The sequence below is a fragment of the Piliocolobus tephrosceles genome, chromosome 5 (assembly GCF_002776525.5).
Source record: "Piliocolobus tephrosceles isolate RC106 chromosome 5, ASM277652v3, whole genome shotgun sequence".
In the NCBI taxonomy this organism is placed as follows: domain Eukaryota; kingdom Metazoa; phylum Chordata; class Mammalia; order Primates; family Cercopithecidae; genus Piliocolobus; species Piliocolobus tephrosceles.
The window spans coordinates 24,064,771-24,078,157 of NC_045438.1; the positions used below are offsets into that span (position 1 = coordinate 24,064,771).

General features: G+C 38.8%; 1 protein-coding gene across 6 annotated transcripts in view; it reads left to right on the top strand.

Moving 5' to 3' along the window:
- TPD52L1 (TPD52 like 1) overlaps positions 1-13,387 on the top strand; it is a 104,719-nt gene that overhangs the window by 61,864 nt on the left and 29,468 nt on the right. For all 6 annotated transcript variants that reach the window (XM_023230714.1, XM_023230716.1, XM_023230717.1 and 3 more), the window contains exon 2: positions 6,154-6,269. In XM_023230714.1, coding sequence (XP_023086482.1) covers positions 6,154-6,269 — 116 coding nt within the window. The remainder of the gene's footprint in view (positions 1-6,153; positions 6,270-13,387) is intronic.

Genomic DNA, 13,387 nt, shown 5'->3' on the forward strand with positions numbered 1-13,387 from the left:
ACCAGGAAAGATGTAAATGAGTGGCATGCCCAAAAGGGATGCCTGATTCCAGAAAGCTTAATGAATGGGCGATCAGAAAAGTGGCAAGAGTTAAGGGCATCGAACAGGGGTGTTGAAGCACCTTGGAACAGCCACAGTAGGAAGTCAATACAGTCCTTAGGCAGAGGAGAGTTCTTGGAACCAGACAGTGGCTGAGCTGTAGAAGGGAGCTATCTAATGGGAGCTTTGGCCTATGGTAGTTGAAAGCTGAAAGCTGAAACTACAAGACGCAGCCTGGCAGGGAGGGAGTCAGTCAGGACTAGACATTTGCTAACCACTCGCTTCTGCCCTCCAGTGTCCTGCAGGGGCTTACCATTGGCCAAGGACAACGGAATCACATTGATATAATCCTTAGGTCATCTCCTGGGCACAGAGAAGGGTTTAGGAGGGTAGAGGGTGGGTCTGAAGGAGCAAACAGAATCTCCAGCAGATTCCTCTATAAATGTAACACATTTCATACTCTCTGGGCCATGCCCAAAGAGAAAGGTGGGACATACACATCTCAGGGCTTAGCTCTCCTCATTCTCTCCCCCTTCCCTCTTCCCACCATCTACCAGGGATAGAGCCAGAGACACACACCTCCTTGGTAAGTCCTAGATATCTAAGGGGGTATCTAAGGGGAACTGCTTGGGCTGGATGTCCTGGGCTTGGCTTTTGCTATGCCAAGAGAGAAATGATATGTAGAACATTGCCTAAAAAAAAATTTATTTTTGTAAATCTGTTTTCTTGCTGGTAAATCCAATTTCAAATGCCAAAATCTTAAATATTAACCTTTTCTTTGTGTTTCTTTAACTTCTCTGTCCTACCGCTGGCAGATGGATGCCTTAGACCGGCTAGGAAAATATTCCATTTTGGGAGAGGCAAAGAGAATACAGCACGTTAATACTTTTAAAAGCTATTACTCCCCAATTTCATACGGCTGTAGTTTGTATGGAAATTTTAAAATTTTATAGCATTTTCAAGTATATTATCTGATTTAACATCATTTAACCTTAGCAACAATCCTACAAGGTATCCATTTTACAGATGAGATAATTGAGGTCAAATGTACTCTGCTAGTTAATAGCAAACCCACAGCTAGAATTCCAGATCTCCTGATTCCCATTAGAGTGCTCTTTCTTCTCTGCCAGACAGGGGGCCACAGTTTGCACATTTGGAAAAGAGAACCAAGTTCATGAAATCGGTTCATAATATACTGTACTTGCTAAAAATGGTGACTCAAGCATTTGCCCAGTGATAATTGCTTTCATTGAAAAATATGTTTTTAATTTTTTCTAATATCTACTTCCATGGTAACTAAGTAATTTTATACTTATTTTATTGCCCTTCTTGCATTATCATCTGTCACTTGGTATCTTTTACCATTTGCTTTTTTCATTCCTGGTTTTGACTTCATTTCACTGGTTAGTTACCTTTTTAATCCACCTCCTCTTTTTAACTACTTCTTGATTCTTGAATTATCCTTTGACCTCATCATTTGATTGCTGCTTTCCTAACTCAGTGAGCTGAACATATTCTGCTGAAAACAGCAGGTCTTGTTTTCATTTTGTCTGTCTTTATGTGAGACCCTGTGTATAACTCAGAGAGCACCACTGGGACAAGATGCAACCGAGAAAAATATGTGCCTAAGTGGAGAAAGGATGAGGGGAACTTAGACCTAGACTAACTAGCAACTGGTCTCTGGGCAGATTTCTTGAATGGGTGGCTTGTGGCAGTGAGACTTTGAAAGATTCACGATGTCTCTGAGGAGTGGGATGTTTGGCCCATCAGAGCTGAAGGCCAGTTCAGAGTTTCTCACTTTATAAGGTTTATGCACCTCCTTCTCTGAAAAGTGGAAGCTACCGGCTGAGTGCTGCGTCTGCCTTTCCCTAGATTCACTCGAAGCTTCCCAATTCATGTATTACCAGTCAAATAGGATTTTGAACTTTCTTTTCATCCTAGAATATAGAAGGTACTAAAGATGTTTGAGGTCTTGAAAAGTCTAGGGACCTGGAACTATTGTTTATTCCCTGGACCATGTCTTCTCATGCTATGAAGACAGGGAAGATTGAGAATTTGGGTTCCAGCTAAGTTTGAGCAATATCTGTAAGTTCTTGGGCCAGGCTGAGGGGGGAGAAGTCCACATTGTGTTGCAGTACCCCCAGGACTGTCTCCTGACCCCCAATGCCCAGGGGCAGAGCTTACCTTCTGGTTCTATCTCTCATAGCTGTGCTTGGAATTGCTGCTGATTCCTGGTTTAGATAGTTATCCTAGAGTAGAGCATTGATTAAAACTTTAAATGACCTGTAAGTTACATTGTTTTACCAAGAGTCTGTTCTCTACTTTCTCTTGAGTCTGTAGTCTCATAGGTTGCCGATGTTGCACAAAACTGGTACAGCCTTTCTGGATGATAGTTTGGCAGTAGGTTACAAAACGTCTATGCCATTTGACTGAGTAATCCAATGGATAGGAAGTCATCATGAAGTACCTAATGACTTAGCTAGGAGGTGTTCACTGCAGCTTCCCAGCAAACAGGGTAAATTATTAATCATCCATAAGACAAAATAATACACAACCATTGAAAATACATAAATGTATATGTGTGTCTTTAGACATGAAAAGATATTAATATCCTATTGAATAAATAAACCAAGTTTGCAACAGTAAATCCAGTATATATATATATATATATATGAAAATATTAATACACCTATGCTCAGAAGAAGTACCAGAAAGGAAGGATCAAAATACCAATTTCTGGGTAATATGATTAATGTTGATTTTAATTAATAATGGATAATCTTATCTTACTGTCTTCTATGACGACCAGATATTACTTATGAGAAAGGAAATTACTTAGCATTGAAACTGTCTTCTGGCATAGAGAGAAGGGATGAGGATCTGATGAACATGGATCAGCAATATGCCATGTTTACTAATGTTTATTACCATGTTGGCAGTGACATCAGGGTGCCAATGGCACCCTAATGATTCAGACATAAGGATGAGAATACCAGGGACTCAAGAGAAGGGACAGCTTCAGAACTATACACACTTGAGCTATATTTTTCTTCTTTTTATCTAAAATGTTCTGATTTTGTAGGATAATGATTTACCTTTCTCTTTTGACTTTAGACAAAATGCACTTTCATTTGCTTATTAAATATAAGTACACAAAAGAGTATTTACAATATAAAGGTGAAGTGGAGAAAATACTCATGAACAGAAAGTCAGTGTCCAGAAATGGAGTATGACCATTGATCCTGTAAGAATTCCCTAAGGCAGCAGTCCCCAACCTTTTTGGTACCAGGAACTGGTTTCGTGGAAGGTAATTTTTCGCCAGACACAGGGTGACGGTGATGTTTTTGGGATGATTCAAGCACATTATTTTTATTGTGCGTTTTATTTCTATTATTATTATGTTGTAATATATAATGAAACAATTATACAAGTCACCATAATGTAGAATCATTGGGAGCTCTGAGCTTGTTTTCCTACAACTAGACGGTCCCATCTGAGGGAAACGGGAGACAGTGAGAGATCATCAGGCACTGGATTCTCGTGAAGCGCGCAAACTAGATCCTGCGCATGCGCAGTTCACAATAGGGTTTGTGCTTCTCTGAGAATCTAATGCTGCTACTGAACTGATGGGAGGCAGAGCTCAGGTGGTAATGCAAGCTATAGGGAGTGGCCATAAATACAGACGAAGCTTTGCCAGCTCGCACACCTCTCACCTCCCACGGTGTGGTCTGGTTCCTAACCGGTAACAGACCGGTACTGGTCCGTGGCGTGGGAATCGGGGACCCCTGACCTGTGGGATCCTCCATTCCTTTCTCCTTTACTCTCTGCCTTGAGAAAACCGCAGTCCTGAATGTTTTATTATTGCCTTGCTTTTCTTTATAATTTAATTCCTAAGTAATATTTTAGTTTTGTATGCTTTTGTACTTCATTAAGTGGAATTATACTTACTCTTCTGCAACTTGAGTTTTTCACTGAATATCTTATTTCCAAGTTTTAGCCATTTAGTATGTATAGTGATAGTTCACTCATTTTTCTATTGTCAAGTCTTTATTATGGAAATGCACCACAGTATACTTATGTATTGTCCTGTTTATGAACTTTTGTGTGACTTACAGTTTGTTGGTACTGTGAAAGCTTGTATTAATGGTGTCTGATGTGCATGTATAACATCTAATGCTCATGTAGATTGTCTCAGGTCTATACATAGTGGAATTACTGGGTTATAGGATATGTGAATGTCCAATTTTAATAGATAATGTAGATCATGCTTAATCATTTTCCAATTATTTTTATCTATTTATATTCTTGCCAGCAGTATATGAGAGTTTCTATCCTTTGCATAGTCACCAACATTCAGTAATGTCAGACTTGTAAATTTTTGCTCCTCTACTGAGCATGAACTAATTTAATTTGTATTTCCCCAAGCATCAGTGAAGTCAAGGATGTTTACTTGGGTTTATTAACATTTGTGATTTCTGCCTATAAATCATCTGTTCAGGTCTTTTGACCCATATTTCTACTGGATTATTTCTGGTTTTAAAGTGGGTCTGTAGGAATTCTGTATATATTGGGAACAAATCTTTTTACTTATATATGTGAGAGATATCATCTTCCAATTTAGTGGCTTGTCTTTTCATTTCCCATATAGCATCTTTGATAGAGAGACATTCTTAATCTTATTCGTCCTTTTTTCATGGTTTGCCTTTTTGTGTCTTAATAAGTCCCTTCCTAACCGGAGGTTCATAAACACAAACTCCTAGATTGTCTTCTAAAATGTTTACAGTTTTGTCCCTGTGAATGGTTTAAAGGTGTCCAGTGTGTTTTTTCTCTATAGAGATAACTGTTCCAGGACAATTTATTAAAAACTCTTCTGTTGTAGGACTTTCTCCTTAGTTCAACTTAAAACGGGGTCCTTGTCACAACGACCGTGAAAGATTAGGCTTGCAGACAATTTGAAGGGTGAGAAAAATGGAATGTATTGGGTGAAAAGGAAAAAAAACTCAGCAAAGCAAGAGAGCTTCCTGTTAACAAGCCCCCATTTCACAGATAGAATTTCCAGTTTACCACCCCGAAACAAGAAAGGTCAGACTCCTACCCCCTAAAAACGGCACAAACTTCCATGGCTCAACCTGTTGTCCCAGTGCTTAGGCCCGTGGGAGTTTCTCCAGGGACCACTTTGTACTTGAATGTCTCATTTCCTTTCCCTACAGAGGTGTAAATGCCAGCTCTGACTTGAATCATGTCGTAGATGAAGTTTCCCTCTGAGTGTGGGACTGTTTCCTGGGTTCCCCGGAGAACACAGGCATTTGAGTCAGCCAGATGTTGAGAGGCCCTACCAGGGAACTTCTTTATATTTTAAATAATAAGTCATTTATCTCACATAGTAAGTTAGAAGCTATTCTGGATTATCCCGAGGCACAATGATGGCATCAAGAACCCGGCTCTTCTCATATTTTCCTCTGCCAGAGTCAGTTTGTCAGTGATGGTTCCTCACAGCTCCAGCTGCTTTGAGCCACATCTGCAGTGGAAAAAAAGGCCTTCATATTTTAAATTCTGGACCACCCAGGTGGTGTGCATTCAAGTTGCAAGCTGCTTTCCCATGCAATCCCACTCAGGGTCACGAGTTCTCAGGGGAGGACTTTTTTCTCTGTCCATTCAGTGCTGAGTTGCAAGATGTGTGAAGAATGAAAGTATTTATTTCTAGTTCACCTGACTCTCAGGGTGCAGCCCTTGGGGGCTCCAATTTACACAGGAATCTCACATTAAACCCCTCTCCATGGGTGGGCCTTGGGCTTTGTCCTCTGCCCTGACACCCCACCAGACAGTGAAGAGCTAAGCTGGAATTCACCAAGGTGGTAAATGTAGACCTCCCAGAAAACTTGTCTTGTTTACATCTCTGCCTTCTCATTTTTTCTTAAATGTTTTGGCTTCTTGGTATTCTTTGCTTTCTTGGAGCTCATCAAACATTTAGGAGAATTTTGTCTTTTCTGGAATTCTTAGTTGTTTTTCAGTGGGACAGTCTGTCAGTGCATCTAGTCCTCTACACTATGGAAGCAGAAGTTGGTTTAAATTCATTTTAAAAATTGCACTCTCTTTTATCAATTTTGTCTAAAGGTTTGCTGGAGACTGAACCATTGCAAGGAAGAGATGAAGATGCAGTAGCCAGTGCTGACTTCTCTAGCATGCTCTCTGAGGAGGAAAAGGAAGAGTTAAAAGCAGAGTTAGTTCAGGTATGTTTAGTAATCTTATTGTTGCTATTTCTATCTCTGGATCTTGAGAGTTATTATTAGTTTGATGTAAGTCCCATATTGTAATTATATTGTCTTTCATTTATTTCTAAATGAATACATTACAAGATGATTCACTTTTCCAGGGTATTTTTCTAATGTTATCTATTGCCTATTGGTTACAGTTGTAGAATGAATCGTTGTGCTGCCTAAGCAACAATCATAACTGGTTTTAAATATGCACTTCTTATTCTTTTCACTATCAGAATACTATGGGAATAATAAATTACTTACAAACCTGATAGAATTCATTCCAGACCATGTTATAGGTGCAAGATCCTTTTGAAGACTGGTTCTGGTTTTAGATCAGCAACTTAGCTCAACAATTACTTTGAAATGATTTTTTAAATGAAAAAGTCAATCACAGAAGCAACTGAATTTATAAGTTGTGTACTTTTTGGCAGAAAAATAAACTCTGAGGGTAGAGAGGAAAGCTATGCTTCATCGAGGCATAATTAGATCTTGTGGAGCTGCTGTGGAGATCTGGACCTAGGGAGGAGGAGGATGTCAGGCTCATTATGAATACAAGTCTTTGTTCAAGTCTTTTGCTTGCAATACCCACTTTAGATACTTTGTTGAGAAGCCTTTACTTTCTAGGAGGAGAGTGTTGTAGAAAGGGCTCCTTGAGTAGGAGGAAGCATCAGAGCCAGAGGAGCCGAGGCCAACATTCCCTCCCCATTCTCTGTCCTGGCTCATAGGCCAGGAAGATCCTGTTCCCACAGAAGCAAGGCTTGGCCTTCCTGCTTTGGCCTCTCCACAGGCTGAGGACACAGCTCTGAGCTTCAGCTTACCCTCTCCCCACTTTGTCCACTCTGAACTCTGAGTTCTAACCTCCTGATAGTGTTTGTCTATAACAGCTCAGAATAATATTAAAGACTTTCAGGTGCTTTTACAAGACACACCCCCAAGTTAATTTCATTTCAAAATATTCCTCTGGTACAACCAGAAATGATTTCAGTAAGCACAGTGCCTCAAATCTTTAGCTGGGTCTGTCTGTGGCCACTGAGTGGCTGCACATACCAGAGTACACGGACCAAAGTTAGCATTAACAGATAATGGACTGACTCCACATATTCTTATGGCTTGAAATTCTGGCTCATGACTAGTTCATGCTAACTGCAGGGTCCAAATGTCATGTTCTGCAGAGTGGAGTAAGCCAACTGATTCTAAGCTAAAGCTTCACTCCATCATGGTGATAATGCTAGTTTTAGTTCAGGCACAATATCTGTAACAGACCAATTTCTATAAAATGCCTTGATTTTTATTTTTCTGGGCTCTAGGATTACTGGGGTATACATACATACATATACTAATATATGTTGATTTTTGTACATTCTCTATTTTCTAAATGTCAACAGTGAGCATGGTATTACTTTTATAATCAAGAAAAAAAGTATTGGTTTTAAATGGATGCCGCATGAATATAAAGAACTAGAAGTGTTTTCAGAAATTCCTGTCTCATTTGGCCACAGTAATACACTTCCAGCACATTTCATTCCTGAGAGTTTTTGAGCCTGACTTCTGGAAATAACACCAGACTCTTTGTTACTGTGTTCAAGTTGCTAGGATTCATGTTTTGCACTAGCCTCCATGCTACCTGGCTCTTATTTCTGGGTTCTTCAGAGATGAAGAAGTACCACATGCTGCCAAAGGTAGCATCCTGACTTTCAGCGGCACATGAACACAGCTGTCTGCCCCAGGCCTGGTGAAAAGCAGAGGAAGTGTATCTTTGTAATTTTTCTTCTTCACGTTTCTCTTTCTCCTCCTCCACGTCAGGCCACCTCTGCTCTATGCTCATTCTGTTTGTAAAACAGCTTTCCTTACCCTTTTACAAGTCTGCATGCAGATGTGTGCACACAGGAACTCGAGTTCTTTGATATCACATATGCATTTGGATTTTACCTTCAATGCTAGGATTTAATTTTAACAGGGACACACAGAAAGCCATCTCTGCAGTCTCACTGCTGGCCTTATGGAGAACTGAGGCATCCTCTGCCCCAAATCTCCACAGAGATTCTTTATGGGCCCCTGGTCACAAACAACTCCTCTTTCTGTCTGAGGAAAGATCCTACCGGGTCTGTTAGCTCCTTGGGTACTGAAGATACCTCTGAGACCAGCCTATTAGATGACGGCCTTGGAGTCAGGCACTCAGTTGTGGTCATGATCCAAAGCAAGACCTGTGTGTACAAGGACTTCTGACCCCTGACTGCTTTGCTGGAAAGAGGTCTTGAGTGTGCCAGGTGTCCAGCCTCCTCTTTGTTTCCTTCCTCTCCCTACTTTCCTCATCTCCTCTGTGAAATAAATAATTCAAAATAAAAGCTGTTGGAACTTTAAATTATTTTGAGTGTTAAAGGAATGTGACTATGGGACCTGAGTCACATAACAGGCAGCTGTAACCTAGGCAGCTGTAACCAGTTTCTCTGATTATAGACTAGCCTTTTCGTTACCTATATTGTTTTGTAAAATGCTATAAAAGACTAAAGGGCACCAGAGAAGACCTCTTTTATTATAGATTAACTTCTCTCTTTATTCTCTTACACAAACACCTTACATTGTCTAAGATGGAATGTTAAAAATATACTTTTAAATTGGAAAAGAAAAAATAAAAAAACTGTAACTAATCAAATTGCTGTAACTCATAAACCAGCAATATATGGAAGATGCTGTAATCCTATTAAATTTCTTTGTTTTTTGCCTATGTAAGTAAGACCTTAACTTTTCAGCTTCATAGCACTAACCACATTCCTTCAGAGTCTGTGTTTCCCAGATGTCTATCCTTAGCTTTTCCCTTGAATTAACTCTTAAACTGGATTCTGATCCACTTTATTATTTCAGGTTGACACCTCCTACAGCTTTCTGGCTATGCTGGATTCCTTCCTCCCAGTTCTCTTTCTCTTCCCTCCCCTCTGTCTTATCCTGCATGAGCTTGTCGATAATATTCCCATGAGATTGCCCGTAGACTTCAACCAATCTCATAACTCCATTCTCCCACACAGCCAACATATTTTTGTCTGCTTACCAAGTGCTGGCAAGAGGAAGACTTCCTCTTTTGGTAGGAGATGTAAAATAAGCCAGTAGTGTCCAAAAGGCTTGCTTCTTGGACAAATTCAGCATTTGAAAAGAGGAATCTCTTGGCCAGCTGTGGTGGCTCACATCTGTAATCCAAGCACTTTGGGAGGCCGAGGTGGGGGGTCACCAGAGGTCAGGAGTTCGAGACCAGCCTGGCCAGCATGGAGAAACCCTGTCTCTACTAAAAATACAAAAATTAGTCAGGCATGGTGGCACACACCTATAATCCCAGCTACTCGGGAGGCTGAGAATTGCTTGAACCCAGGAGGCGGAGGTTGTAGTGAGTCGAGATTGTACCACTGCACTCTAGCTAGGCAACAGAGTAAGACTCCATTTCAAAAAAAAAAAAAAAAAGAGGAATCTCTTTTAACATAACTTGATCTTTAATTTATTGTTGTGGTCATGCATTATGTATCGTTTTTAAAGTTCGTCAAATGTGAGGCCAGTATCACCTCTGATCTGGTGCACTGGTTCATGCATAAAAGGAAGGTAATTAATGTTTATAATTAGCTTGAGTTATTTTATATTTTAAGCAAACATTTATACATTTATATTTGTAAATGCCAAAAGTATAATATGCTTTTTTCTTTTTTTTTTACTAACCTTGTCAATAAATAAAGAAGTAATCTTCTGTTTCAGATATTTATTCTCATTAGTCTTATTATCAGACACCTTTTCTGAGGTCTTTACACAGCTGGGTTTTTTTTTTATCTCTCTCTCTTTAAACACACTTGCCCCAAATTCTGTGCCACTATCATCCACTCCCACTTTAATTTCACTAAGCTGCATTTTATGTTGAGTATTTCATAATGTTTCTTGCCTTTTGAAAAGGATAAAGTTTTGGCATTAGTACTGTAAATTTGTGATTATATAACAATCAAGTACTGCCAATGTCCCTGAGATAAGATGACTTAAGAGAAATAGGCATTAATAGAAATAGGAAAAATACCAGACAACATTATCAAGTAAGTAAAGCCTATTTTCATGCTCTCTCAATCTCTCCTTTGGCTCTTTCCTCTTCCTTTTGTCTGTGCAGTCCCCAAGAACACGCAGTGCCCTCAAGCTAACTGTGTCTTACGCTTGCAAAGAAGTGCCTTAGGCTCTGGGCCTCTCTCTCTTTCTCTCTCTCTCTCTCTCTGTTCCTTCCTGAAGACCTTAACAGACCTTAACTCTTTCTGGACTGAGCTAGTGGACAGCTAATGTGTTCATAACCATAATATCTTATTGTTATGCCCCTCTCAGACAGTATCTGCATTTTAATCTTGGGTCTCTTAGCCAAAGGCAGGAGGAGTAGCCCAGAGAGGCAGGCCTTGAAGCTACGTGCACATGAGACCAAATGTGGTGACTCCTAAGCAACATACTGATGATGCCTAGTTTATGAAAGTATTTTTCCTTCTGGGTTGCAGTTAGAGATTTTATGTAATCTAGCAGATAAAACAGAAAAACAAATTTTATAAATTTCATACTGAAGCTAATTCATTAGCTAATTCAGACTAGTTAGTTCACTTTTTTGCATTTTTCTTTAGATAAATTTGTATAACGTAAACTTACCCATTTTAAAGCGACCAATTCAGTGGCATTTAGTACACTCACAATGTTGTGTTGTGTAACCACCACATCTGAAAGGAAACTGGTACTCATTAAGCAGTCGCTTCCATTTCCCACTCCCCAGTCTCTGGCAGCCACTAGTCTTCATTCTGTCTCTATGGGCTTACCTATTCTTGATATTTCACATAAATGAAATCATACAATATGTGACCTTTTGTGTCTGGTTTCTTTCACTTAGCCTGATGTTTTTGAGGTTCATCCATTGTAGCATGTTTTAGTACTTCATTTTTTTTATGGCTGAATAATATTCCATTTTATTTATCTACTACAATTTGTTTATCCATTCACCTCTTGATGGACATTTGGGCTGTAGTCACCTTTGGTCTATTGTGAATAGTGCTGCTATGAACATGTGTGTTCATGTATTTGTTTGAGTACCTGTTCTCAATTCTTTGGGGTATATACCTAAGAGTGGAATTGCTGAGTCCTGGGGAAATTAATTCTGTGTTTAACTTTCTGAGAAACTGTGTGACTATTTTCCACAGTGGTGGAACTATTTTACATTCCTACCAGTAATGTACAGAGGTTCCAATGCCTCCACATCTTTGTCAACACTTGTTATTTTCCTGTTAATTCGTATTTAAATAATCAAGCTTAAATATCTAATCTTGGGCATAAATATTCATCCTACAAGGAGATCTTCTAGGGAGTCAAGAAGCCCAGGAACTAGACCATTAATTTGGAATGAAGAAATAATTATTCAAAATTAAAAGGAAAACAGATATTAAATACTTTCATTCATTAATGTGATTTACTTACACTTCATCTCATTCCAAATTGGATGTGGCTTACAGGAGCACTTACAATACAGAGTTTCTATACTACTTGTATCAGAATATCTGAGGATGCTTTTGCTAAATAACGTAAGTAGTCTGGCTCCACCAAATCTAAGGCCTTGAACTCTCAGGGCATTAAACGGCAGCAGATACCTGGGAATCTGCATTTTAACTATGCTTTCTTATTTAAACTGAAGTTGAGAACCACTGAGATAACTAGACCGAACGATCTCAGTCAAATAAAGGATTGAAGTTCAGCAGCAGCAGCCTTTAAGATATTTGTAATTAAAGACCTCATTGTGGCAGGACTCTTGGCTCTGTACAAAGAGAAGTGGTTGGCCCTTTGGAACCTTACAAGTTAATGTAATTAAAGAGTGTCTGTTTTTCCAACTTTAGGGATTTGCTTAATAGAGTTTTTGGCATATATTTAGATCTCTGATAAATATTCTGAACGTTTTGCGAAGTGTGAGTCTTTATATTGCACTAAAATGGTTAGAATTTTATTATATAACCTGAGAATACACCCAACTTAAATAGCTGACTTCATGTCTTCTTATTAGAGGTCTCTTCCCCATGTGTGCCTTTCAAAGTGTGCCTGGATTTTTAAATTATTAAATGTGGGACTTTATATTTCTTTTTTCTTTTTTAGAATGATTTTTGTTAAATTGGTCACTTTAATGTTTCTATCACTTTTTGGGGATCAAGATTTTATTAAAAATTTAATGGTAGCTCTGAATCCTTTACTCTCTCCCCCCCTCCAGATAACAAATGAATAATCCACAGCCCCCCATGATTTTCAATACACTTACGGGTCTCCATGGCTATGAGGTTGAGAATATTAAGGTGTTCAAGTCTCTTTCTCCTTGTGTACATCTGTAATTTATTTCAGCAAGTTAAAGTTTTTCCCATTCTTTTTTTACACAGTGGAAAATACTGTAACAATCAATATACCAAAACAAACAAACAAACAAAAAACAAAAACAAACAAACAAAAAACAGACTCTTAGTAACTTCAGTCACTCTAAATGAAAGAAAGCAGAAACGGCCTTTTTAATAGAGCATAAAAAGCTGACATGAACCCCAAACATTTTCTGTGGTAAAAGAGCAAGAGCTACAACCATGAGAAATATTGGGCAGTAGATTAAATGCGGGAGGACACATTGACAGAGATGAAAAAGAGAAATATGACATGATAACAAAAGAATAGAAGGGCTTAATTTTAAAATAACAGTGTATTCTCATTTAACAGAGAGACTAAAAGCACCATTCTCTTTGGTGGTCCCTAAATAGACTCCTTTTACAGTCATCAGTGGATGTGTGCACACTGAAGACTCTTGCTCATCAAGGAAAGACAGGGTTCTATTGATTATACTATGTTTATAGAATATGTAATCCACTTTAGATTTTAGAAAGGTGTCCATGTACATATGAAAAAATGTTCCATGAACATAAAGAAATGGATAATGTTAAATTGCCAGGACATTTTGCCGATATTAAAAACCCCAAGATATTTCTACTTCTTACTGTGGATGCTTAAGATGCTTGTGCTTCAGTATTTCTGCTTGTTTTGCTTACATGATTGTTTGTATATATAAAGGTTCACAGAAC